The 26936-nt window shown below is 35.9% G+C and overlaps 1 protein-coding gene across 2 annotated transcripts in view; it reads left to right on the forward strand.

Moving 5' to 3' along the window:
• The window catches only part of pard3ba (par-3 family cell polarity regulator beta a), a 178028-nt gene that overhangs the window by 89743 nt on the left and 61349 nt on the right, over positions 1–26936 (forward strand). For both annotated transcript variants that reach the window (XM_039648339.2, XM_039648340.2), the window contains exons 11-16: positions 672–857; positions 3969–4142; positions 12303–12420; positions 15878–16007; positions 17110–17222; positions 22293–22337. In XM_039648339.2, the coding sequence (XP_039504273.2) occupies positions 672–857; positions 3969–4142; positions 12303–12420; positions 15878–16007; positions 17110–17222; positions 22293–22337 (766 nt within the window). The remainder of the gene's footprint in view (positions 1–671; positions 858–3968; positions 4143–12302; positions 12421–15877; positions 16008–17109; positions 17223–22292; positions 22338–26936) is intronic.

A 26936-nucleotide genomic window follows, 5' to 3' on the forward strand; every position in this document is an offset into this window, starting at 1 on the left:
ATTCTCCTCTGACCTCTAGCATCAACAAGGCATTTTCGCCCACAGGACTGCCGCATACTGGATGTTTTTCCCTTTTCACACCATTCTTTGTAAACCCTAGAAATGGTTGTGTGTGAAAATCCCAGTAACTGAGATCAGATTATGAAATACTCAGACCCGTCTGGCACCAACAACCATGCCACGCTTAAAATTGCTTAAATCACATTTCTTTCCCATTCTGACGTTCAGTTTGGAGTTCAGGAGATTGTCTTGACCAGGACCACACCCCTAAATGCATTGAAGCAACTGCCATGTGATTGGTTGATTAGATAATTGCATTAATGAGAAACTGAACAGGTTTTCCTAATAATCCTTTAGGTGAGTGTATATACGGCATATTCCTTCATTTTAAACACTAGCGTGCTCATCTCACTACATCCATTATCTTATTGGAGTGTTCCAGGTTCAATACGAGTTCAACTCCATCGACAGCATCTGTGACATGTCGATTACCACTGGCAATCATTTTGACTCGGCACGTAGTTTGTAAACGCAAGCAAAAAATTGCATGTCCAGTAATAATCCACTTACATTTGTAGTCAATGCGGCAGGATGTTGCACTGGGGTAAATGCTCAAATTTATACAGTGTTAAAAGTCAACTGAGATGCTGACCGAAGTGTGTTATTTGCAGAAAGGAGAGCCGCCAGGTCCACTGCTGGTGGAGGACGGGCGAGAGCAGCTGATGTTTGAAGTTCCTTTGAACGACTCCGGCTCAGCTGGTCTGGGGGTCAGTCTGAAGGGTAACAAGTCTCGAGAGACCGGAGAAGACCTGGGCATCTTCATCAAGTCCATCATCCACGGTGGCGCCGCAAACAAGGTAAAAGCGGCCAGCGTCAACGCTTTGAGAACTTCAGTGATGAAAGTCACTCAAAACCTCTGCATGTCACAACAGAACAACATACAGTGCTGATTTACAGTTCTAATAAAAATTAGGGCTGTCAAACGATTAATCGCGATTAATCGCATCCAAAATAAAAGTTTGTGTTTACATAATATATGTGGGTGCACTGTTTATAATTATATATATATATATAAATACACACACCAAAAAAAAAATTAAATATAAGATATGTATTTTTATATATAATATAAATTATATATAAATCTATATACAGTATATACATGAAAATATTTCTTAACCATATACAACCATGTGTGTGTATTTATATATATAAAATAATTATACACAGTGCACCCACATATATTATGTAAACACAAACTTTTATTTTGGAAGCGATTAATCGCGATTAATCATTTGACAGCCCTAATTGATTAAATATATACATTCTTTAAGAAATATATAAATGTATTAAAAAAATGTTACGTATTTGTACATATTATAATTACATTAATAAATGCAATGTTATTTTAATGTTATCTGTACACTATAGTATTAATAAATATCGTACAATTAGCTTGCATATTTTCATTTAATTTCAGTGTGCTTTCTATAGTAGTAGTCATTTAGTACTTAAACTTGTTTCATTTAGCTTTCAAAGCAAATTTTAAATGTTCTTTTTTAAAATCTAATATTTTATCAAATTATTTTAGCTTTATTTCAATTAAAAAGGAGATTTAACAGTTTTCGTGTTATTTAGTAAAAAAGGTTATTTTTTGATATTACCTATTGCATTAACCACTTTAAGCCAATTTAAATTCAAAGTAAACACTTAATTTACATAATATGATTGAAAAATATTTGACACCATAAAACATACATTCATAAAGCATAGTTGCCGCCCAGTTAATTGTTCCAAATATTGTATTAATTTATAATTAGCACTATGTTTTGGGAAGCAATAATACAGATCTTGCTTACATTTTGTCGAATACACCGTAGTATGCTAACTGTGATTCACCCAAAGTGGCCTCAAACTAAAAAACTAAATGAATAATCCGTTGAATAGTGGCCATTGTAGCCTGTTAAGGTTTTTCATGGTGGTATCTGTTGTAACAGGTGAACCTTAGCAAGCGTCGTCAGAGAGATATGAATACGTCTCCTGTCCTCAATCAGTCCAGTCAGGCAGCAGGTGTTGTGTATGTGTAGATAAGGCCACATCTTCTGGCCCCTATCAGCACTGTGATCAAGAGTGGGCTCAGAGGTGGAGCTGCGTCTCTGGCCCCTATCAGCACCCCACTGGAGAGCGAGCTGCATCACAGGCCTCCATCAGAGAGACGCTCAAAGAAATAGACATTTTCAAAGGCTGAGCTCTTCATTTGACTTCGGCCGTTCACCCTTATCACTCGCTTTCTGTTGCTCCGTCCCCAAGCACTCCAAGATTGAGATAAAATGATGCAATTCTGCTTAGTAATAAAGAAAAACACGTCTTTGGAGCTATTCACGAGGGGGCGTCCTTTAAAAAGCCGTCTTGGGTTGTGATCTTCCAGACGGTCTGCTTGTGTAGTACGCATTTGTATATTTCCTCAATAGATGGGCACAAGTGTTTGTGTCGGTCCTGGCTGAGACCCCCTCCCAGGTCGGTATCAGTGGTCTGCGGTCAGTGACCCCGCTCAAGGGTCAGGATCGTCCTCCGTGACACAGACTCTCAGGAGTCTTTAGCGGCTCCAGTGGCTTTTAGCTGCTAATCTCTTTTGTTCCTCCTCAGCGGAGTTTTATTTAGGAAACCACAGCTGTGAACCTTAATCCAATTCACTCCGGCCTGGTCCTTTCACACTAATGATATGCATCTGTAATTGTATCTGAATTCATACTGGGACGCATTAAACATTTAACAGTGGGGCTAGACGCTGCATAAATGTTTTTAAATCACACTATAGGGCTTTAGTGCTGGGAGTAGCTAGCTAACTTGTTGGCTACATGTTGTAATGTGCTGTTTTCAAGAGTAGTGGCGGTTCATTGAAAATGATTTGTTCGCAAATCGTGTTAAAAGTATATTTAATGCTTTCATCTTGAATGAGATGTGTATGTTAATACAATGATTTTGTATTAAATTTCTTTTACTTTTTTGTGTGCTTGATTATTCTACTATTGATATATAGGTACATTTGATATCTTATAGTTATAATATTATAGTAAAACATTTAAGAACTTTTAATCGTATTAATCTGTCTGTATAGTACTATGAAATGAATGAATTGTATTTTTTTATTCTATTTTTTCTATTTAATTTTAAATTCTGTGCTGAATTTATTGGTAAATCATTATAAAATGTAAGCACTGCCATGATGATTTATTATTATTTTTTTGTATTTTTGTATTTTTATTTTTAATATTTAATTTGAAATATGCCATTGAATTTATAGGTTAATTATATCTTATTATAGGTAAAATGTAAGAGCTTTTCAATACATCTATAACTAGAACTATAGTATGTAGTAGAGCCAGACCGATTTATCGGCCGATATTAGGCATTTTCCAAACTATCGGTATCGGCAGTTATAATGGCCGATAAATGAATATTTCAAAAATAAAATAAAAACGGACGAAACACGCTTCAACCATGTCATGAGTGTTGGAGTTGTATAGTTTGTCCACCAGAAGGCACTCAACACCGTCCCTGTTGGTAACACTCGTGTATAACGCGCCACACATCCTGCTGATCCAGGTTGCAGGTAGCTTATATGGTAATATAGGGACTAATTATTATTTTATTTCATATTTTGATGTTCCTCTGTTCTATTGTGACAATAAAAGAAACAAGTTCTAACAAGGGAAATCTGTTAATGTTTTGTTTCGCGTTTCTGGGAAAAAATAAAAAAAATATCGGCCGATATATCGGATTTTAAAACCAACAAATATTTGTATCGGTATCGGCCTTCAAAATCCTTAATCGGTCGGGCTCTAGTATGTAGTTAAGTTTTTGGGTTTTTTTTGGCTCTGAATCTGTTGGTATATTAATGTATACATCTACCTACTTCTAAATCTACGTGTTGAGTGACATTGGTGTTTGTCTTGTCTTGTTTGCAGGATGGTCGCTTGCGTGTCAATGACCAGCTGGTGGCTGTTAACAGTGAATCCCTGGTCGGACGCTCCAACCATGATGCCATGGAAACCCTTCGCTACTCCATGTCGACTGAAGGGAACCTCCGAGGAACCATCCAGCTGGTGGTTCTGCGTGCTCTGGAGCGCTCGCCCGCACAGGTATGCCCTGTACCTGTACCGTACCATGTGTACCACTCCAGACCGCTTACCCGCAGGGCCTCTGAACCCAGGTCACTGGCCACAGCCCACCAGTATCGCCACTATTGGCATCACAGGCTATCAGGTGACCTCTGAATGGTAGGCCCTGTTTACAGCTGGTATTGAGTAGATCTGATCACGAGTAGACGAGGCAGATCTGTCTCTTTTGTCCACTGTCAACCACTTCTGTCCTAATTTCTTTAATGGGATGGTCTATGGGCTGGTAAATGTATGGGTTTTTCAGATCTTTTAATCTAAAGGGACAAAATAAGCTCTTGCAATTTACATATGGACACAAAAGGGGATGACGGAAAACATAAGGAGAGCAGCAGATTTTGTTTCTGGAAATCAGGAATGGTGAGAGAACATTTTGGTATATTTTACTTCTTCCAACTAAACTTGGATGCCGACAAAGTTTAAATCCCGCCTGGATAGCGCGCTTCCCATAATGTTTACGCATCAGGTCAGTAGGGGGAGAGAAGTCAGTCTTTTGTGGCTGTTCGAACACATTCGACCACATGAGTGTTTACGATACGAAAGCAATCCAGTTGAATGCGTGGTTGAAAGTGGTCACACTTACACTTGTATTTAGCGTCGTCCACTTGTGATATGATCGACCAAAACACATCTTAATTCCAGGTGCAAACAGGACCTTAGTTATTGTGCACAAGGAAAAACACACACATGCTGTGGCTGAAAGGGGACTTCATCCTTTATCTCAGATTTAAATGACTTAAGTACTGTTGTTATCCTACAAGGAGAACAGAAAATAATAATTGTCAATATAATTGTTAAAGGGATTCGTTTAACAATTATAGGGACCGTTTTCGAATCCTTTCAGCCGATTTTCTGATATTTAGAAGAATATCAGTAACCAGACAGTTTCTGGTCTCATTGACTTCCATAGTAGGAAAAATATATATACTATGGAAATCAATGGGACCAGAAACTGTCTGGTTATTGATATATTCTTCTAAATATCAGAAAATCGGCTGAATGGATTTGAAAATGGGAAAACTGATTTGAAGGGAGTTGTAAAACGAGCCTATTTCCAAAAAAGTGGAGTATCCCTTTAAAGCTCTTTGTCCCACTTAAAAAAGCCTAACACAATTGGGGGTCTGTTATATGAGTTACCATGTGAGGCATTGCAGTATGAGTGTGGACATTTGGGATGGAGGTCCTTGAAATTAAATCAGTATAGATCCATTTTTAGTTCTTTTTACATGTTGAAGATTGTTATTTTCCTTGACTTCATGAGAAAGCACTTGTTCATCTCTCCTGCTTCCTGCTTTTATACTAACTTCGTGCACATGCTTGTACAGTATATTCATTTACTATTTTCACTTATTTATTAATGGAACATATACTTGTCAATATCTGCTTTTCTTTTACTTCTTTTCTGTATCGCTGAAGTTTTCTTATTGAATAAAATAATCTCAAATCTTTGCATGCACTCTGTTTCCTTTTAACCCTCTGGGCTTTTCTTTCTGGATCTTGTCTGTTTATTCTCTAAAGAGCATGTCTTGTCATACTTTTCTTTCTTTCAGCTTTTGAGAGATTTGTCCAGTTCTTAAACTTTAAGAGTTGCTAGATGCAGTGTGTACACTACCATTTAAAAGTTTGGGGTCCATAATGGTTTTGTACCTTTATTTAAAAAAAAAAAAAAGAAAAAAAAAAAGAAATTTATATTTTTGTTCAGCAAAGATGCTTTAAATTGACAGTGACAGTAAAGAATACAGTATCTTTGCAATTCTTTTGAACTTTCAATTCATCAAATAATCCTTAAATGTATCACTTTTTTAAACAAAAATATTAAGCAGCTGTTTTCAACATTGATAATAATAAGAAATGTTTCTTGAAGAGCAAATCAGCATATTAGAATGATTTCTGATAATGACAGTGTTGGAAATTCAGCTTTGCATCACAGGAATTTTATATAACTTTTAAATAATTCTAATAATTTTTATTTTTATTTTTACTGTATTTATAATTAAATAAATGCATTATTGGTGAGCATTGGACTTCTCTGAGAAACATAAATGTATAAAAAAAAATGACCCCAAACATTTAAACGGTAGTTTAAATGCTATATCTGATCAAAAATCACAAAAAATTAAATATTAAAGTGGGAAAAATTATGTGACTTAACAGGTGAACATTATATTTATGAATGAGAAAGCTTTAGAAAGCAAGAATCTGAGAAGCATAACACTGCATCAGATAAATGCATTTCAACTGAGTCCATATTCTCTTATAGGCAGTTAAAGGAGTAGTTCACTTTAAAAAAAAAAAAAACTTTTGCTGATAATTTACTCACCCCCATGTCATCCAAGATGTCCTTGTCTTACTTTTTTAGTCGAAAAGAAATTAAAGTTTTTGATGAAAACATTCAAGGATTTTCTCCATATAATGGACTTCATTGGGTACCAAACGGTTCAAGGTCCAAATGAGAGCAGTTTCAAGGGGCTTTAAACGACACCAGACATTGAATAAGGGTCTTATCTAGGACCCTTCGAGCCATGACTCGAAAAAAGATTTGTTCATTTTGATGAACGAATTTGAACAGGAGAGTCACGAACGTGCATCACATGCTTATAAAACTTAAACTTTGTTATTTATTTTTTAAATGAGCGATCGTTTCGCTTGATAAGACCCTTATTCATCGTCTGGTGTTGTTTAAAGCCCTTTGAAGCTGCACTGAAACTCTCATTTGGACCTTTTGGTTCCCATTGAAGTCCATTATATGGAGAAAATCCTGGAATGTTTTAATCAAAAACCTTAATTTCTTTTCGACTGAAGAAAGAAAGACATGGAAATCTTGGATGACATGGGGGTGAGTAAATTATCAGCAAAAGTATGTGTTTGAAACCTTGTTTATGCTTGCATTAATGGGTCACTCGCACAGACGTTTTTCTCTCTTGTAATATTGTCAGTTTTACATGTGTTTCAGGGGGTCCGCCATGTTCACTGGGGTCCCCCTTTTGTTAATGTGGTGGTAAGTTTAAGGAGTCACTCTCTGTATTAAAGAACCTGCATGACGATATCCTTGATGGATTCGGTTTCACATCATGAAATCAGACAAAAAACATTTATCACCTCAAGAAATAGGTGTCTTTGTTAACTAAGCATATTTTTCCAGAAATGGGCTCATATTCAGTATATGTTTTTTCCTTTCTTTTATGGGAACTAGTGTTAACACACATTTTGTTGAGGAGGTAGATCCATTTCCATGAGTCGACAGCTCACTAAAACATAATTTTTCGGCCAAGAGATAATAAAAAAACTGCCGGAAGTTTTTCTTAAGGTCTTCCGAGGTCACATGGTAAAGTTTCTAAATGCTTAGAAATATTCAAATGTGACTTGATTCGAACTTAAAGTCTTTGTATCCAAGGTTAAACTGGCATGGTTCATCTATTCCGACAGCTTCTCATCAACGTCCAATGAAAATGAAGACAAATAGTTATTGACTGACTTTGGGTGGGTGAAGACTGGAGTATTATTGGGGAACGTTAGCTCATCCTCAACCCAATATAGTGGTAGAAAGATGGAGATCGGTGCGGGCGGTAATGACGCTCAATAGAAGGTGATATGTCGCTGAGATGCATTCTTCATTAATCACATGCAGACGGAGCGATCAATATGCCATTAATCACCCAGACAGAGTTGAGTGATAAGAGAACGAGTGGGAGGTTAGAGAATCAACAGTGTTTATGGACTAAACTTAATGAGACGGTTCCTCAATTCAAGAAAAAATACTGAAATCAAAATTAAAAAAAAAAAAAAAAAATATATATATATATATATATATATATATATAAATATAATAAATAAATATATATATATATATATTATATATATATATTTTTTTTTTTAATTTTGATTTCAGTATTTTTTTCTTGAATTGAGGAACCATCTCATTGAGGAAACATCTCAACAAATCTTAACAAAGATCCATGATAATACCATGTTAATTGCTTATATATTTAACCAATTAACATGGTATTATCATGGATCTTTGTTAATATTTGTTACTAGATTAATCCTAGATAAAAAAGGTGAATTTTCATACAAATGGTACCAGCACAGCACTTTTTTGTAATTATTTGTAATTAATTTTTGTAATCATCGCTACTGTACCAAATTTTGTGGTCAGTAAGATTGTTTACTGTTTTTCGAAGAAGTCTCTTATACTCACCAAGACTGCAGATAAAAAATACAGTAATATTGTGAATTTGCATATTATTGCATATTACAATGATTTGCATATTATTTTAAAATGTAATTTATTCCTGTGATCCAAAGCCAAATTACTCCAGTCTTCAGTGTCACGTGATCCTTCAGAATTTGCTGCTCAAGAAACAATTCTAATTATTATCAATGTTGAAAACAGCACAATATTTTTGAGGAAATTGTGACACCTTATTTTCAGGATTCTTTAATGAATAGAAAGTTCAAAAGAACAGCATTTAATGAACTCTTTACTGTCACTTTCGATCCATTTAAAGCATCCTTGTTGAATAAAAGTATTCATTTCTTTCAAAAAACAGCAAACTATTGCACAGTAGACTACTTTAGAGCACAATGATTTCATGTGAAACCTCCATCTTTGTTCCTCCTCAGTCGTTCTTCTCCTTCCTGTTTCTTCCCGCCCAGTCTGATATCTAATCCCGTTACCTCGCTGGATCTCCTCTTGCTCAGCAAGTTAATCAGATTACGCCATGGGTTCCATGAATGAAAGGCAAATTTGGGGTTTTAATGAAAGGCTGCCCGGGGCTACCCTGAGGGTTCCTAACCTCAGCTCACCCTCACTGCCGCCCGTGTGAAGAGGGGAGGAGACATCCATGGGTTTAGGGTCTTGTTTTGTCGGCTCTTTGTCTTTGACGGTGGACCCAAACTCCCTCGTCATTGTTGTCTGATTAAGACGTGCAGCACACAGTCTTTGAAGATGTGTGTGTGTTGATATGGGATGATATTTCAATGAATGACAATATGATCATGTTATAGGCATGTTGACTGATGCAAGGAGAACCTATACTTTGACATTTAAAGGGATAGTTCACTTTGAAATTAATTTTTGGTATGTTTTAGCTTACCTTATTTTTTAGGTCAAACCGTTCTTCTCTGTCAGTCATATAATGGAGGTCTATGGTCACCACCTCAAAGAGCATGCACAGAGAAGTCCAAATTAAACATGATTTAATGACTCGTAAATGTAAGGACACATTGATGGCCTTGGACATGAAACAAGCGGTATGTGTGAGAAAACGAACAGTATTTATATCATTTTTACCTCAGATCACTTGGACGTGGCTGTGGTTACAAGAGGTAAAAACGATATAAATACTGTTCATTTTCTCACACAAACTGCTCATTTTTTTGTCTAAGGCAATCAATGTGTACTTACATTTATGAGTCATTAAATCATCTCTGAGCATGCTCTTTGAGGTGGTGACCATAGACCTCCATTATATGACTGACAGACACGAACGGTTTGACCTAAAAATATCAAAACTGAAACTACTGTGGAAACAAAGACACCTACATCTCGGATGCCCTTGAGGTAAGCTAAAACCAAAAATTAATTTCAAAGTGAACTATCCCTTTAAGGCATTGCAATGCAGTTGCTAGGTGGTTGTTTTTATTTTGTGGTTGCATTTTATCATCCACCAGGCAAAATTTCTCCTATTACTCCAACCACATGATTTGAAATGCAAGATTAGATTTAGTACTAGTTTTTCAAGATAGGTCAGGGGTTTGTTTAAATCCATGTGAGAAATATAGTGATCGTCTCTTTAACAAGCCCCGCTAATAAGGACGATGCAGCGGTTGAAGCCGGTGGGAGGTGAAGATGTAAATCAATAATTTCGACTGTTTAAATTGACTTTTCATTTTTAGTCTGGATTCTAGCAGTTGCTGTCCCATCATTCTTCAAGTACCTTTTGATATTTTCCTGCCAGCTCTCTATTTTTTGTGTGTTAGACACATGCATACGTTAGCCGTTGTCAAGGCACAGATCACAGTGAAAGACAGTGAAAGATGTTGCTTCGTCTCAGCATTGGGGGTTTTAGAGTCATTTTTATGACAAATATTATCTCTGAGGAGAAAGAAAGCCTGGGAATCAGTTGTTTGGTCCATTGATGATCCCTGAGACAGCGAGCAGGAGGCAGATGACAAGACTGACGTTTCCACGTGTAAAAAACCATCATCCCCGCTAATGACTGTCCTCCAGCTGAGGCTTAACGTCGGAACAAAAGAACGAGGCTTTCATCTGTTTTTCCCCGCCGTGTGGAATAGTACGGTATGAATGCATTTAAGCACACTTTGATATGGTGATATCCTAATACCTTTCATGTCCGTCCAGTGAGTCTGGGCTGTGAGTACTGAGTTTGCGTTTGTAGCATGTGGTTTGTATGACAGTATAAAGTCTGCTGTGTTCCTCCTCTGGGTTAGCCGTCCACATAGTGACAGCTGTAGCTCCTTTGTCGTCTGAGAAGTGGCCTCAAGTCTTCACATTGACACATGTTTCCGTATCTGTCTCTTGACTAGTACTGTCTGACAGGATTGCCTTTGGCTTATGAATATTTCTAAATATGTCAGGGTTGCTTTTATCCTTTTGTCATTCAACAGATTTTTTTTTTTTCTAGATCAGGGTAGTTTTCTCACATTTTTTTTTTTGTCAATGTCTTTAAGTCTCTGCAGTTTTCCGTCTAAAACATGCACAAATTTACACTACCACCAAGGTTTTTTTTTAAATAGTTTTTGAATTAAGTCTTTAATGCTCACCAAAGCTGCATTTATTTTACCAAAAGACTGTAAAAATTTTAATATTGTTACAATTTAAAGTAAATGAGCTCTTTTTACATATTTTAAAATTTATTTCTGTGATGCGAAGCTGCATTTTCTGCATCATTCCTTCAGTCTTCAGTGTCAAATGATCATTCAGAAATCTTTCTAATATGATGATTTTTGATGTTTTTTATGGAATTTTTATGGAAGGCATGATGCATTTTAATTTTGTCTTTGTAATATTTCAATGAATAGAAAGTTCAAAAGGACCACATTTATTTGAAATACAAATCTTTTGTAACATTATCAGTGTATTTACTGCAGTGTTGGGTGTAACTAATTACTAAGTAATTAGTTACTGTAATTTAATTACTTTTCCCTTGCAAATGTAAAGTAAGGGATTACTCATCATGTATCTGTAATTTAATTACAGTTACTTCTGATGTAATTGAGGTAAATACTGTATAGATCAATCTGATCTCACAGCGATTCGTATGCATTTTATGAGGTGTCTAAATCGCACTCGTACAACTTCGTATGAATTATTGTAAAATATGTATGAAAAAAGTGTGAAATTTCATGAGATCAGACATAAAACAATAGTGGGTTTAACATCAAAATATATTGTCTGATGCTAAAAAGTATGTTTTTATGATGTAACCTTCTCCACCTTGGTCAGTTTAAGGATAATTCATACAATTTTATAGTATTTATTTGAAAGAATTAAAACAGATTCATGTCTATCCTTGTATTATTCAGCTGGTTGAGATTGATATGGGATTTTGAAAGTAATTAAGTACTTTTTTAGAGAGAGTAATTAGTCCAGTAATCTAATTACACTCTTGAAGAGGTAATTAGTAACTAGTAATTAATTACTTTTTTAGAGTAACTTACCTAACACTGATTTACTGTCACTATAGTTCAGTTTAATGCGTATTTATTTATTTCCCACCTCTAAAAACTACAGACCCAAAACCTTTGAGCGGTAGTGTAGTTTGCTTGCATTCAGGTGTGGAGCGTCATGATGTGTCACGCTAATTTTGATGAAAATGACAAGAATATACTTGAATGCATGCATGTGAGGGTAAGTTGAGAGGAAGTAAACCATTTTTTGAGTGAACTTTACCTTTACTTTTACCAGTTCCTTTACCTTGTTTTATTGTACTGCATGGCAAGTTTCCTCTTGTCAGCATGAGTCCAACATGGAACGGATATGGAAGTTGGTCACCATGCTTTAAAAATGTCTGTTTTTTGTGAAGCCTCCCCATTAGCATCTTAACATCAAGTATGTTAATTGTCTAAAATCTATTCTCTACAAATTTTCGCTCCCTTTAGGAAATTCAGGAAGACAGTCAATCTCTCCCTAGAAACGACTCTCCTGTTCATCATCATCCTAACAGCAACTACACCAACAGTCCCACAGCGAACAGCCGTGCGTCCGAAGCTGCTCCTGGTAAGTGCTCACATGCATTGATTAAATTGCTGGAGGTCACAGAAAGTTGCTGTACTGTTAGAGCATGTGAGGAGAGCGGCAACATTTCCTCCTGAAGATTACGCTCAGGGCCGCTCGCTCAACCCAGAATGCCCTTTGTGATATGTTAGTTTGAGATTATGTGAAATAAGCAATAGCTCTAAGGTTATTTGAGTTCAAGTATTGTTTTAATTAAGTTGCAAACCTTGTACATAAATACAAATGGGTGTGTGGAGAAACTAAGTTAACAAAGATTTATTTTGAGATAAGTTCTATTAGTATATTAGGAGGTTTTTAATACTGTTGAAGCATTATATTGTTAACAAACATACCGATGCCGTTAGAGGTCGACCGATATGTTTTTTTTCACGTCGATGCCGATACCGATCTTTTGAAATCGGGGTCGGCCGATTAAAGCTGCCTATTTATTTTGGCCGATATTTGCTTGGTTTTTAACCTCTATTTGAAAGATAAAATGTAGAAGAAATGATAATTACTTAACATAGACAAACTTTCTCAACAAAAACATTTTATCCTCTCAAAAAAATGTCCTGAAACGTGTATTTTTGGTTTGTTTTGTTTGTTGACGGACAAAGACAAATGGACATAACCTAATTATCATTAAAAAGGAGAAAAAAAACTTTAAATGATTAAATTTTTTATACTTCTAACAATAACGTATTTCTGCTGCTCATTTGGAAAATGACTCTAGCGTCAAACACGTGTTCCACGACAACACTAGGCTGCCCACAGATGCGCCTGCCTAATAATCGGCTTGATATACTTGGATATTTGCCGATTATGTTAAAAAATGCCAAAAATCGGCCGATTAATCGGTCTACCTCTAGATGACGTCCACTCTGATGAGAGTGTCGTTTACATGAGTATGTGACACCTGCTGGAAAAATGAGTCGCAATGAGCACATTTTGTGCAAATTTATTTTCACATTCCCTATTAAAAAAACCTTCATGGTTTGTTGGAATCAGACCAAACATGACTGCTGACTCTATCGACTTCACTCTGGTGTTGCTCAGTCAATTTTGAGAAAAATCAAGTTTTCTGAAGGTTCCAAAACAAAATCACAATAGCAACCATACCTTAAAGGAGTAGTTGACTTAAAAAAAAACTTTTGCTGATAATTTACTCACCCCCATGTCATCCAAGATGTCCATGTCTGTCTTTCATCAGTTGAAAAAAAAATTAAGGTTTTTGATGAAAACATTCCAGGATTTTTCTCCATATAATGGACTTCAATGGGAACCAAACGGTTCAAGGTCCAAAAGACAGTTTCAGTGCAAACTGTTCAAAGGGCTTTAAATGATTCCAGACGATGAATAAGGGTCTTATCAAGCGAAAAGTTCACTCATTTAATAAATAAATAGCAAAGTTTAAGTTTTATAAGCTCAAATGGTCGCCTTGCTCTGTTCTGTGATGAGCGTTCGTGACTCTCCCGTTCAAACTCATTCATCAAAATGAACAAATATTTTTCCAAATCAATTGGTTCATTTTGTTCATTGAATGAACCAAATGACTAAAAAAAAAAAGATTCGTTCATTTTGATAAACGAGTTCAAACAGGAGAGTCACGAACACGCATCACAGAACAGAGCAAGGCGACCATTTGAGCTTATAAAACTTAAACATTGCTATTTATTTATTAAATGAGTGAACTTTTCGCTTGATAAGACCCTTATTCATCGTCTGGAATCGTTTAAAGCTCTTTGAACAGTTTGCACTGAAACTGTCTTTTGGACATTGAACCGTTTGGTTCCCATTGAAGTCCATTATATGGAGAAAAATTGGAATGTTTTCATCAAAAGCCTTAATTTCTTTTCTTTCTTCAAGTTCACCTCAAATTCACAGAAAATGTTATACCTGTTTTGCCTGTAGCTTGTAATTACTGTAGTCCATGCACATTACGACTCATTTTTCCAAGATGGGCCACATGTATGCTTTCCTCTCAATAACAAAATAAAAACAAAAGCGGTGAGAAAACAGCATAAGCTCTGCAATTCGGCACTCCAGTCACGTTAACTTAATTATAGGTACCATTTAAATCATAACTGCTATATACGCCTGCTGTAATGAGATATTTACGAAGTTCATCACAAACAGAAAGACGTATGGTACAGTATAAAGAAATTTCAATGTCGTTTTACCGGTGAACGTTTACTTGAGCGGTTGAAGCTGGCATGGAGTGAAACATTGAGCAGAGCGTCACACTGCTCTGGTTCTTACTACTGGACACATCCTTCATCAACTGGATCATGTGACGGATCTCATCGTTTCGCATGATCGCTTTGGTTGGTGGTCGCCAAATCAAGTTCTGAGTGAATGCACCTTCACTTATTGAGTGCATTTTTAACAGCACACCAAATGATAAAAGTAATTGCTTTTATATAATGTTAAGTGCTTTCATCTAAATTCTCTCACTGTTAAAGAAACAAAAGCGATTGATCAGCGCTCAGCAATAGAAAGCATGCGTTCATCATCAACACCACGTGAAGAGAGCTTGGCTCCTCTGTAAGAGGACCAAATGAGTTCATTTTCTCAGCCGCCTCATTTTCCATTAGCTTTTTCGACTTATACAAGTTGGAAATCTGCCCATCTCATCAATAGGGATGAAAAAGCCAATGCTACTTTTGCTACATTCCCTTCCGTTTTTATGCAACGCGGCCTGACCTTGAAATCATTAAGCTGATGAAATGGATTCTAAGTGGGCCTTATTAGCATACTCGCAATTGTGCCGAGCGCTCGAGAACGGATAACAAACTGTTTTAAATTCACACTATTCTTTCCCCGCGCTCTCCAGAGAGTTGCCGTGCCAACACAAAAGGCTTTTTCCGTGTTTTTTTGGAAACCATTGTTTACTGATTAGCGTCTCTTGTCCGTCAAAGTATGTGGCTGTACTTTAGTCGCACAAAGAGGGATGTGATATTTACACACATCTCATTTTAATTTCAGATTACTTCCCATACTCGTTTCAGTTAGATTTGGTAAAATCTGAAAAACATTCGAGCAGAACTCGTACAAATGGCATTTTGTTGAGTTTTAACGAGGTATAGGTTTTAATCGCGTGTTTTTACCAGCATTAATATTTCATGTCGCTGCATGCGTCACTCACAATATGATAAATGTCTAAATGGTGGATGAAACTGGGACGGTAGTGCAGAACATTGAGCAGTAATGGAGATTTTTGTGTGTTTTTCTCACATGATTCACAACTGAGTGAACGTGGTCAAGTGCGTCTTATTCCTCATAATGGCAGGATTTTCATGTCATTCAAACCTTTATGACTTCATATTTCTCAGAGGAATGCAAAAGGACATGTTAGTCAGGTTCATACAATAGAAGTGAACTACGGCTCAAATCCTCTCATGTGTGATGGACATCAGCTCTAATAATGGTTTATAACATTCAATCTCATATTTCCAAACAGCTCCACATAGATCACATGACGAAAGACAGGAACTGCCAGAGGAGGACTACGAGGACGATGATTTCCCCCCTCCACCTTCTGATCAGGACCTGCTGGAGACAAACCTTCTGCACAAACACCAACCAGATCGGTTAGTTATAGAGCATCAGAGATAATAACTTTGAGTTCTCATATCGTGAGAGCAGATAATCTGGTACTTTGATCAACGCTCAGTATCCTGAAGGCTTATTTCAAAGACTTGAACACAATGAGACCATGTAGAAGAATTATATATGCCATTATCTCAAATATTCATTCAAATACCTAATTTTATCCACTTACATGTTCTTAGTTACTTAATATACTTACAGGGACACTCATACACACATAGAAACAATCATATATAAAATAGTGGATAGAAATGAAATTACGTTTTTTTTTTTGTTGTTGTTGTGAATACTATTTAATTCAGTACTAAAAACATTTATGACATTTAAGATACTAAAAGGATGCATCAAAAGTGAGATATTTTTAAAGTTTCTGTTTTAAATAAATGCTGTTCTTTTAAATTGAAGCAGCACAACTGTTTTTAACACTGATGATAATAATTAAAAAATGGGTCCCACTTTATATTAAGTGGCTTTAAGTACTATGTACTTACATTTAAAAATAAGTACAATGTACTTATTGTGCTCATGTTGTATTGTAAATCACTTTTGGTGCTTAGGGACCGGTGTGGTGGTATGGGTAGGTTTAAGGATGTAATTACATAAATTAATTACGGCTGTAACTACATGCTGGTATTTTTTAAATGTAAGTACAATGTAAAAACATGTATGTACACAATAAGTCCATTGTATCAAAATTATTAATTTGGTACTTAAAGCCACTTAATATAAAGTGGTACCAAAAAATGTTTCTTGAGCAGCAAATCAGCATATTATAATTTCTGAAGGATAATGTGACACTGATGATGCTGAAAATTAGATTTGTCTATCTCAAATATAAAACAGTTATTTTAAATTGTGATAGTATTTCATAATATCAACTATTTTAGTGTATTTTGATCAAATATATGCAGCCTTGGTGAACATCAGAGGCTTCATTCAGAAGCGTTTTATTCCCAATCTTCTTATACTACCGCATTACAGGATTTTGCTTAGATAATAGATCAACCCAACTGACTTGTGAATAACAGTTATAGATATGAGAATGCATTGCCATCAGAAGTTTTTTTTTTTTTTATCTTGTAGGGCTGAAATGGAGCCCGTTTCCTACGTGAACCTCCCCAACAACCAACAATACCCTCAACGACAGACAGTCCCAGATTACCCCAACAACAGGTCCTCTAAGAGCATGGATTTAGGTATGGAAACACACTTACAAAAAAATAAAGTCCAGATAAAATGAACTACAACTTCATTTTGAACACCCAACTCAATTAAGCAAGGCTGACCAGCACAAATATACACACAACAAAAAATCAGCAATTCCCCATCTTACAGACCGAGCAAACTACCACAATCTGGCATCCTATACTGGGACTGTTCAGGCTGCACCCTGACAATGACTTGAAGTGCTATTTCTGTGCATTTATGGCTTGGTTAACTTAGATTGTGGGAGGTTGCTCAATAAGACGCAGGTTTTTGAAGTGAAATGGTGTGTGTTATAGTGTTGCAACTGTTATACTGAGACTTTGTAAGGTTTTGGTCTGTATTTCTGAACATAGTGGAAACCCATTGCCTTCAGTGCAAAATAAAGCCCTATAGCTACACATTTCCCAGTATTCGCCATGGATGACCCCGATAACTTATCCTCTCTCTTTTCCACCGGCTTCGGAAACATGAGGGATATTTCTGTGCTCCACAATGGGAAGTTTTCGCCCGTTTCCAATTACATTTCATTAGGGTGGAGTATTGGCTTCAGCGCCACTGCCACTGCGCTAATCTCCTCACTGCTGAAAGCTGATTGGTTTTCATTACCCACATCTCATAGTGTCTTGCTTTGCTGCCATCTTTTATCCTCCATCCAGACCTTTTCCCCTCTATTTATTTCTTTATCTTTCTCTCTCACTTTTTCGTTTTGTTCTTTAAGTTACTGTTTCAATTTTTCTGTTGTAGGCTTTGTGGCCTGTGCTTCAGTTTTTTTCCTTTGACCTTTTTTCATTTCTTTTTGTCCTTTTTTTTTATTTCTGTTTAAATAAATGTATACACTATTTATGCAGTTTTAAACCGAAGTCTTAAGAAGAACAAACATATTGTTACATAGGCATCAGCATTAGGTCGTTTATTTTTAGAAATATACTTTTTTATGTATTTTTATTTTTCATATTTCTATATTTCTATATTTATTTTTTTCATTTAACATTTAAAATAAAACCATATTAATTTAAAAAAGGATTATTCATTAAAGGTACATGTTATAATTTAACAAAAATGTGCATCAATTTAGAATCATTAGGGTGCATATATGTGGTTGCATATATATATATTTTTTTAAGTTTTCAATTTTAAGTCTTAGTTAAAGCTGTAAAGTGGATGCATCTTTCATAAACCACCAAAGGGATTGTTTTTGGTGGGTTTTGGGGTAATGGCTTTCCAGTCAGGGTCACCTATAATGCGACTGAAGTGGAGAGCAATTTCAGACAATTACTCTAGCATTAACCACTGTCAGCGTAATACAGGTCATTTATATCCAAATACAAAAATAGCCAGCATATTTATTCATTGTGAATTACAAGCATTCTACAACCCTTTAAGGTAATATATCCATCACCCAAGGGTCTACTTTTCTTGTCCTCAAGATGCATAATTTCAGTCTGGCTAATGTTTTCCTCTGTGATATTGCGAAACGTTGAAAGACAACGGTTTTCTCCAGTCAAGCGTGATCCCTATGAAAGATTTGGCTGGATTTTTGGCTCGGCTCGAGTCTCTCAGAAAGAGCTTTATTCTGCCAGTCGCATCATTAGCAGCTGTATGTGTTTTTCTGGGCAGGAGTTCATGTAAAATATGCTCTTTATTTCTCATTTACTGATTGCTTTCAGGCCATTTACCTTTACTTTTATGCAAAAGTGCTCTACACTAGCCAAATAGGGTTTTATCGGAATATGTGGCCTATAACTATATTTAAAAATTTTCTGCAGAACATTTTAGTGAAAAAACCCACATTCAACGCTAATCTGTTGTGGGTGGATGCTAGGTCACAGTGTTCCTAAGCAGAGGATCTGAGTGGATCGCTAGAAGGCACTGGGTGTTGCTGTGGTGTTTTGATAGTACCAGGCTTTAGGCATTGTTGCTAGGGGGTTCTACAGTACAGTAGATGGTTGCTAGAGTGTTTGGGTTATAGGCCAAGGCATTATTAAATGGTTCTGGGTGTTGCTGTGATGTTTTGAGTGGTTGCAAGGGTGTTCTTCACATTGCTATTTTGTTTTAAGTGTTGCTAGGATGTTCAGGGTTGCTGCTAGGCTGTTGCTTGGGGATTCTAGATGGTTACTAGAGTGTTTGGGTTGGTAGCTGGGGCATTCCTGGAGAGTTCTTCTGAGTGTTGCTTTGATGTTTTGGGTGGTTGCAAGGGTGTTCTGCATATTGCTATAGTGTTTTGGTGTTGCTAAGATTTTAAGGATTGCTGCTAGAGAATTGTTTTGGTGTTTTGGGTGGTTGCTAGAGTGTTTGGGTTGGTAGCTAAGGGATTCCTAGAGGGTTCTTGGTGTTGTTTTTTGTGTTTTAAAGGGTTACCAGAGTGTTCAGCACATTGGTAGGGTGTTTAAGTGTTGCTACAGTAGGTTATTCAGGGTTGCTGTTAGGGTGTGAATTTTTGATGGTTGCTAGAGTGCTTGGGTTGGTAACTAAGGGATTCCTAGAGGGTTCTGGGTGTTGTTATGGTGTTTTAAAGGGTTACCAGAGTGTTCGGCACATTGGTAGGGTGTTTTAAGTGTTGCTAGGGTATTCAGGGTTGCTGTTAGGGTGTGAATTTTTGATGGTTGCTGGAGTGCTTGGGTTAGTAACTAAGGGGTTCCTAGAGGGTTCTGGGTGTTGCTTTGGTGTTTTGAGTGGTTACCAGAGTGTTCGGCACATTGGTAGGGTCTTTCAAGTGTTGTTAGGATATTCAGGGTTGCTGTTAGGTTGTGAATTTTTGATGGTTGCTAGAGTGCTTGGGTTAGTAACTAAGGGATTCCTAGAGGGTTCTAGGTGTTGTTATGGTGTTTTAAAGGGTTACCAGAGTGTTCGGAACATTGGTAGGGTGTTTTAAGTGTTGCTAGGGTATTCAGGGTTGCTGTTAGGGTGTGAATTTTTGATGGTTGCTAGAGTGCTTGGGTTAGTAACTAAGGGATTCCTAGAGGGTTCTTGGTGTTGCTATGGTGTTTTAAAGGGTTACCAGAGTGTTCGGAACATTGGTAGGGTGTTTTAAGTGTTGCTAGGATATTCAGGGTTGCTGTTAGGGTGTGGATTCTTGATGGTTGCTAGAGTGCTTGGGTTGGTAACTAATGGATTCCTAGAGGGTTCTGGGTGTTGCTTTGGTGTTTTGGGTGGTTGCTAGGGTGTTTTTGATGTTGCAGAGATGTTCAGGGTTGCTAAGGGGTTTAGCGTGGTTGATAGCAAAGGCATTACTAGTAGATTCTGGGTGCTGTGGTGTTTTGGGTGGTTTCTAGGGCATTTTGCATCTTGCAGTGGTTGCTGGGATGTTCAGAGTGGTTGCTACGGCTTTCGGGATTGTTGCTAGGTTGTTCAGGCTGGCTTCTGGATTTGGCAAACACAGCTAAATATATAATACATTTCTATAAATGTGCTTGTAAAGGATTTTTTTTGTGATCGTTCTTGTGCGCGTGTGGTATTCGGATGCGTTTTTCTGCATGCATGAGTGTGACATTGTGTCTGTGCTATGTTGAGTGTGGATAATCCAGATTTGTACATACTTTCAAGCATTGAAAGGCAAAATATTACCCCCCCCCCCTTTTTTATTTTTCTGTACCTATTTTTTCCCCCCATCAACCCTTTTTGTGTTCTCTCACATACGTGTCTGTCCATATGTACACACACGTGTGTAAACCCACACCGGCTCTCTTCTAGTGTTATTTCTCAGCTGGGGAAATTGAGCTCATAAAAGATGAAAAGGCTTATTTAAGAGAAATTGCAGTGTAATGAAACCCCATTATTGTATCCCATGGTGCAGTGCCTGTGGCAGCAGCTGCTCTTCACTGCTCAATCCTGTTTGTGCGGATTAGTCTCTCTCTCACACACAGAGACGCACACTTTCTCGTTTTCACCACTCACACTCAGGCCCACACACTAATAATTCCTTGTCCTCCACGGGGCGCTACTGTAAATGTCTTAGACATGTCATCATGGCTTGCATAGATGTAGTCGCTCATATGCACTGCAAAAATCCTGTTTTTTTTTTTTTCATTTTTTTACTGAGCTTTCTTAAAAACATTTGTTTGATAGGCAAAATATACATTTTATTACTGTTTAAAATATAATATTACTGTTCAAAATTTGTGTCAAAGATTTTTTTATATATATATTTGATACTTTTATTTAACAAGGATGCATTCAATTGATCAAAAGAGACAGTAAAGACATTTGTAATGTTACATATCTGGTTCAAATTAATGCTGTTCTTTTTAACTTTCTATTCATCTAAGACATTTGTATTGAAAATATTTAGATGCTCAAGTGTTTCAAACTGAGAAAATTTCATACAGAACAGAACTTCTGAAGAAGATACTACACTGAAAAAAAGTTTTATATATATATACACACACACACACACACACACGCATACCTTTTTTTGTCTTTGTTATGAATTCTGCTATGTGTGCACAATGTAACACGAGCTGTTCAAGTGTGTGTGGTGTGTGTTTAGGCAAACGGCAGATGTTGTCAGCTGTACAGAAGCGTAACTGGCTCTGCACTGCTCTTCCTAATTAAAACCAAGTGTGGCTACTAGAGAGAGAGAGAGAGAGAGAGAGAGAGCTACATCTATACACCAGCACACATGTGGAAAAAGATAGATGCACTTTATTTTACAGTATGTGTACTTACCTAAGAAAGTACTGGGTCATATAAGGTAACTGCATGGGTTAGGTTAGGTGAATGTTCAGGGTTAGTAGTATCTGGTTTCCTTATAGGCTTATGTTTGTTATTTGGCTGGTACGTTTAAGCTGGTCAGACTGGGAAACCATCTTCCTCCCAGTTAAACCAGCTGAACGACAGCTTTGCCAGGCTTGAAGACCGGTTTAAACCTTCTAAGTTTTGTTTAACTTTGAAGTTTGAAGCTGTTGATATGCTAATGTCAACCAAATCAGCTGACAATAGAAGTGCAAATGTTAAAAAAGTATTACTGGAGCACACATACTGTACAATTGTTAATGTGACCCTGCACAATCTGAGAGACACAAGTGAGAAATTAAAGGATGTTTTATGTTTGTGTGTTTCAGTGGCGGATGAGAGTAACATGGCCTCCATTCAAGGACCGCGACCCGGTAAGAATTTGAACACACAAAAACTCCACATAAGGACATGATTTTACTACGGTTAAGGAGTTTTGTTTACCCCTTTAAAGGAGTAGTTCACTTTTAAAAAAAAAACTTTTGCTGATAATTTACTCACCCCCATGTCATCCAATATGTCCATGTCTTTCTTTCTTCAGTCGAAAAGAAATTAAGATTTTTCTCCATATAATGCACTTCAATGGGAACCAAATGGTTCAAGGTCCAAATGAGAGTTTCAAAAGACAGTCCCGAGTCAACTGGTTCATTTTGTTCATTGAATGAACCAAATGACACGGAAAAAGATTTGTTCATTTTAAAAAAACGAGTTCAAAAGGAGAGTCACAAACGCGCATCACAGAACAGAACAAGGCGACCATTTGAGCTTATAAAACTTAAACTTTGTTTTTTTTTAAATGAGCAATCGTTTCGCTTGATAAGATCCTTATTCATCGTCTGGAATCATTTAAAGCCCTTTGAACAGTTTGTAGTTTGCACTGAAACTGTCTTTTGGACCTTGAACTGTTTGGTTCCCATTGAAGTCCATTATATGGAGAAAAATCCTGGAATGTTTTCATCAAAAACCTTAATTTCTTTTCGACTGAAGACAGAATCACATGGACATCTTGAATGACATGGGGGTGAGTAAATTATCTGCTTAAGCGAACTATTCCTTTAAGTGTGGTAAAATTCAATTTATTTGAATGAACAGCAGCATCAGAAATATGTTAAAAGACACCAGTGTTCAATATGTAATTATGTTATTAATAAGCAATACTTACAGTAAACAATTCCTCTGCCAAGTTGTAGAGTTTATCAGCCTTGCAATGTCAGTTCCATCATACTGCTTTAATAGCCTACATCTCATTTATGGTCAAACGCTACAAGACTGGCACTAGATCAAGCATGCGATCTGTAAAGCGCTGTGTTAGTTGACTCACAGGCCAGTAATCTGACCCTAGATCAGTGACTGTGTCTCAGCCAAGTCAAATGAAGATAAACGGTGGGCGACTGCTGCCCATTTGTAGTTTGTCAGTTGAGTTGAGAGAGTGAGTTGCTGCAAGGAGGGATTGGGTTAGTGGAGGAAACACACACACACACACACACAGTGAAAGCAGTGACCACAAGGTACAAGACCACAGACACCTACAGACTCTCTTCCAAAACCCGAGTTTTCAGGAAAAATCAACAATAATACATGCCAGAATATAACATTTTCGGTCTGGAAAACAGTTTTGAAGTTTTATTAGGGCTGTCAAACGATTAATCACGATTAATCACATCCAAAATAAAAGTTTGTGTTTACATAATATATGTGGGTGCACTGTGTATAATTATTTTATATATATAAATACACACACATGCTTGTATATATTTAAGACATATTTTCATGTATATACTGTATATAGATTTATATCTAATTTATAATAAAAATAAATATTTTATATATAAATAATATTTTTTCCTTAAATATACATACATACATACATGTGTGTGTATTTATTTATATATATATATATATATATATATATATATAAATAATAATAAACAAAATAATTATACGCAATGCACCCACATATACTGTATTATGTAAACACAAACTTTTATTTTGGATGCAATTAATCGTGATTTTTATGCTTTATACTTACAATATCGGTCAAAAGTTTGAAAACATGACTATTTTTAAGTCTCTTATGCTCATCAAGCCTGCATATATTTGATCAAAAATAAAGTAATCAACACTAATATTGTGAAATATTATTACAATTATGGCTACATAACAAAAATATTTTTATATGCTTTAAAATATAATTGATTTCTATTCAATTCAATAATTGTTATTGCCATGTCAACAAGTTAAAAGGAATTTGTCTTGGTATAACTCTCCATAATCTCCACATTAACATAAATAAGCTGATTTTTCATCACTCAACACACACACACACACACACAGCATAACAACCCAATCGTAGTTGTACTGTACGCATAAACTCAAACACATGTCATTGGATCCTAAATTGCATCAAAATCCAAACCACATGCACGCAGTCAATTTAGCGGCTCTCACAGCATGTGTCTGCATAAAAACATACACGGACGTATTTACATATAGTCTTCACACGACTGTTTTGTATACTTCTTAGGGGTCAGGGACAACGGTAAATACATGAAAGGCTGATTGGAGTGTAGTTTTACAGATGTGGGATCCGATAGATATTGACAAGCTGCAGGCTGTTCTGCTGACGCACTCATTTTTCTCTCTTCCCTCTGGCACGCTTTACCTACGCCAGACTCCTTTATATGCTCTGACATATTTCATTATTAGGATGGTCTTGAAGACGTGGCCGCTCGGAGTTTAATCTGGCTAAAAACCCCTAGCTAGTGCTGGCCAAGCCGACCACTGCGGTACTCTCTCTCTCTTTGCATCTGCTTTGCAGTAAACGCAATATTTTTAAATGGATTTTTCCTGTAAATTCACCGTCTAGTCCAGTATTGTCTCAATTATTGATCATTATTATTAATAGGTTTTTGTGGTGTCTACTAAATGTTTTAGTAATTTTGTGTTATTGTTAATTAAAAAAATCTAGCACAGTAATAATGTTATTTATCCATAATGTCAAAACCAGATTTATTGGCTTGACTGTTTTATCCCTTAAGCAACCTAGAAAAAGCATTGCACTCATGTGATGTTCCCTTTATGGTAGGTAACAAATCATATGACTTGTGTGTCTGTGGAAATTGTGTCCAGGAAACCATAATCCATTATTTCTATAAAGAGTTCATAAGAAAGAGGTGGTGGCTAAACCACTAAATATAACTCTAAGAGAGTCTTAGGTGTTCTGAGAGAATGAGTGAAACACTCTTCACTGGTAATGCTCATATTGAGCTTTAGATATTATTGGACAAAACAATAGTGAAGCATAATAGTTAATAGTCTAAAACGGTGTGTGTGTGTGGTTAAAATGTACACAACATACACATAGGGTCGAAAATGTTAATGGCTAGTGAACTTATTAGAAATTATTTTGAATGAAATGAATGAAAACCATATTCTGCATTGTTAAATTAAAATCAAGCAGTTTTGACTTTATACCATGTAAATTTAAGCTGTATTTTCAAAAGAAAAGATAACATTTACAACTTTTAAATGATATACCTTACATATTAAATGTTGGGTACTTCTTAATCACTATTTAGTTTATTTATTAAAAAATAACTAAATTATTTATATATATATATATATATATATATGAAGAGTTCAGATGCAAAAACCTCTAAATGCCATTTGAAATTTTCTTCTTTAATGATGATTTTTATCAATCTCGTATATTTAAGTTCAGTAATTTCACTTAAATAACAATTAATAGGTAATTATCATTGCCATTTAAGTGAAATCACTGAACTTAAATATACAAGCTTGATAAAAATGTATAATGAAAATTTCAAATGGCATTTAGAGGCTTTTGCATCTGAACTCTTCATATATATATAATAAAAAAAAAATATATAAGATGTATATATATTTTTATTTTTATATATATTATAAAAAATAAAATATATATATTTTATTTGTATATATATATTTTTTTTTATTAAATAAAAATTATTATATATATATATATATATATATATATATATATATAATTATTTTTATACACATATATATATATACATACTGTATATATATACAGTGTGTGTATATATATATATATATATATATATATATACAGTGTATATATTAGTATATATATATATATATATATATATATATATATATATATATACTGTATATATATATATGTGTATAAAAATTATATATATATATATATATATATATAATTTTATTTATTTATTTATTTATTTTTTAATTGAAGATTTAAAACCAGCCAAGTTTTCTTTCAAATTTCTTAAATCACTCCATTTTCCAACCAGTCAGAAATGAACATATGTATTGACTGTTCCTTGTAATTTCATTTTCGATAACTCTGCTACACTATATCTCCCATATAAACTTGAACATTGGAGGTGAAAGCTGTTAGATGATGCTCACCGACCAATCACTGACCTCTTATTTAATTCCTGCGTAAGGATCAAATAGTTCGTTGTTGCGTTATGTTGCATGGTTGAATCCTGCACAATAATACCAGGAACATGAATTTAGAAAATCATTTCTTCATTCTTTTATTCCGGCTTTAAATGCTACTTTCATTGCTTATGTGTCTAAATTAGTGGAGTATAACTCTATGTAGTATCTTTTTGCTAGCAACAAAGCAACGTGTATATGTTTGTATACGTGTGTGGTTGGCATGAAGAGCCGAGTCCCGGTGTGCAGGAGACGAGAACATGTCCATTAAGAGGATAGATGAAAGATGCTGGAGGCATCGCTCTCTCTCTCTCTCTCTCTCACCGGCTTTCCTCCAACACTCCTACACTTTCCTGTGGCACCTCTCCTCCAAATGAAGACCACTCATTGCTCACGGGCTCTGCTCTGCTTTAGTTCACAGTTCACCCTCTCTTCATTCATCTCTCTCCTCTTCTCGCAGGATCTGCCGTTCGCCGGCTTCGGCCCTGCAGCGTTGCTTCTTCTGATTT

Source organism: Pimephales promelas, chromosome 6 (assembly GCF_988280905.1).
Source record: "Pimephales promelas chromosome 6, fPimPro1.hap1.1, whole genome shotgun sequence".
Taxonomy (NCBI): Eukaryota; Metazoa; Chordata; class Actinopteri; order Cypriniformes; family Leuciscidae; genus Pimephales; species Pimephales promelas.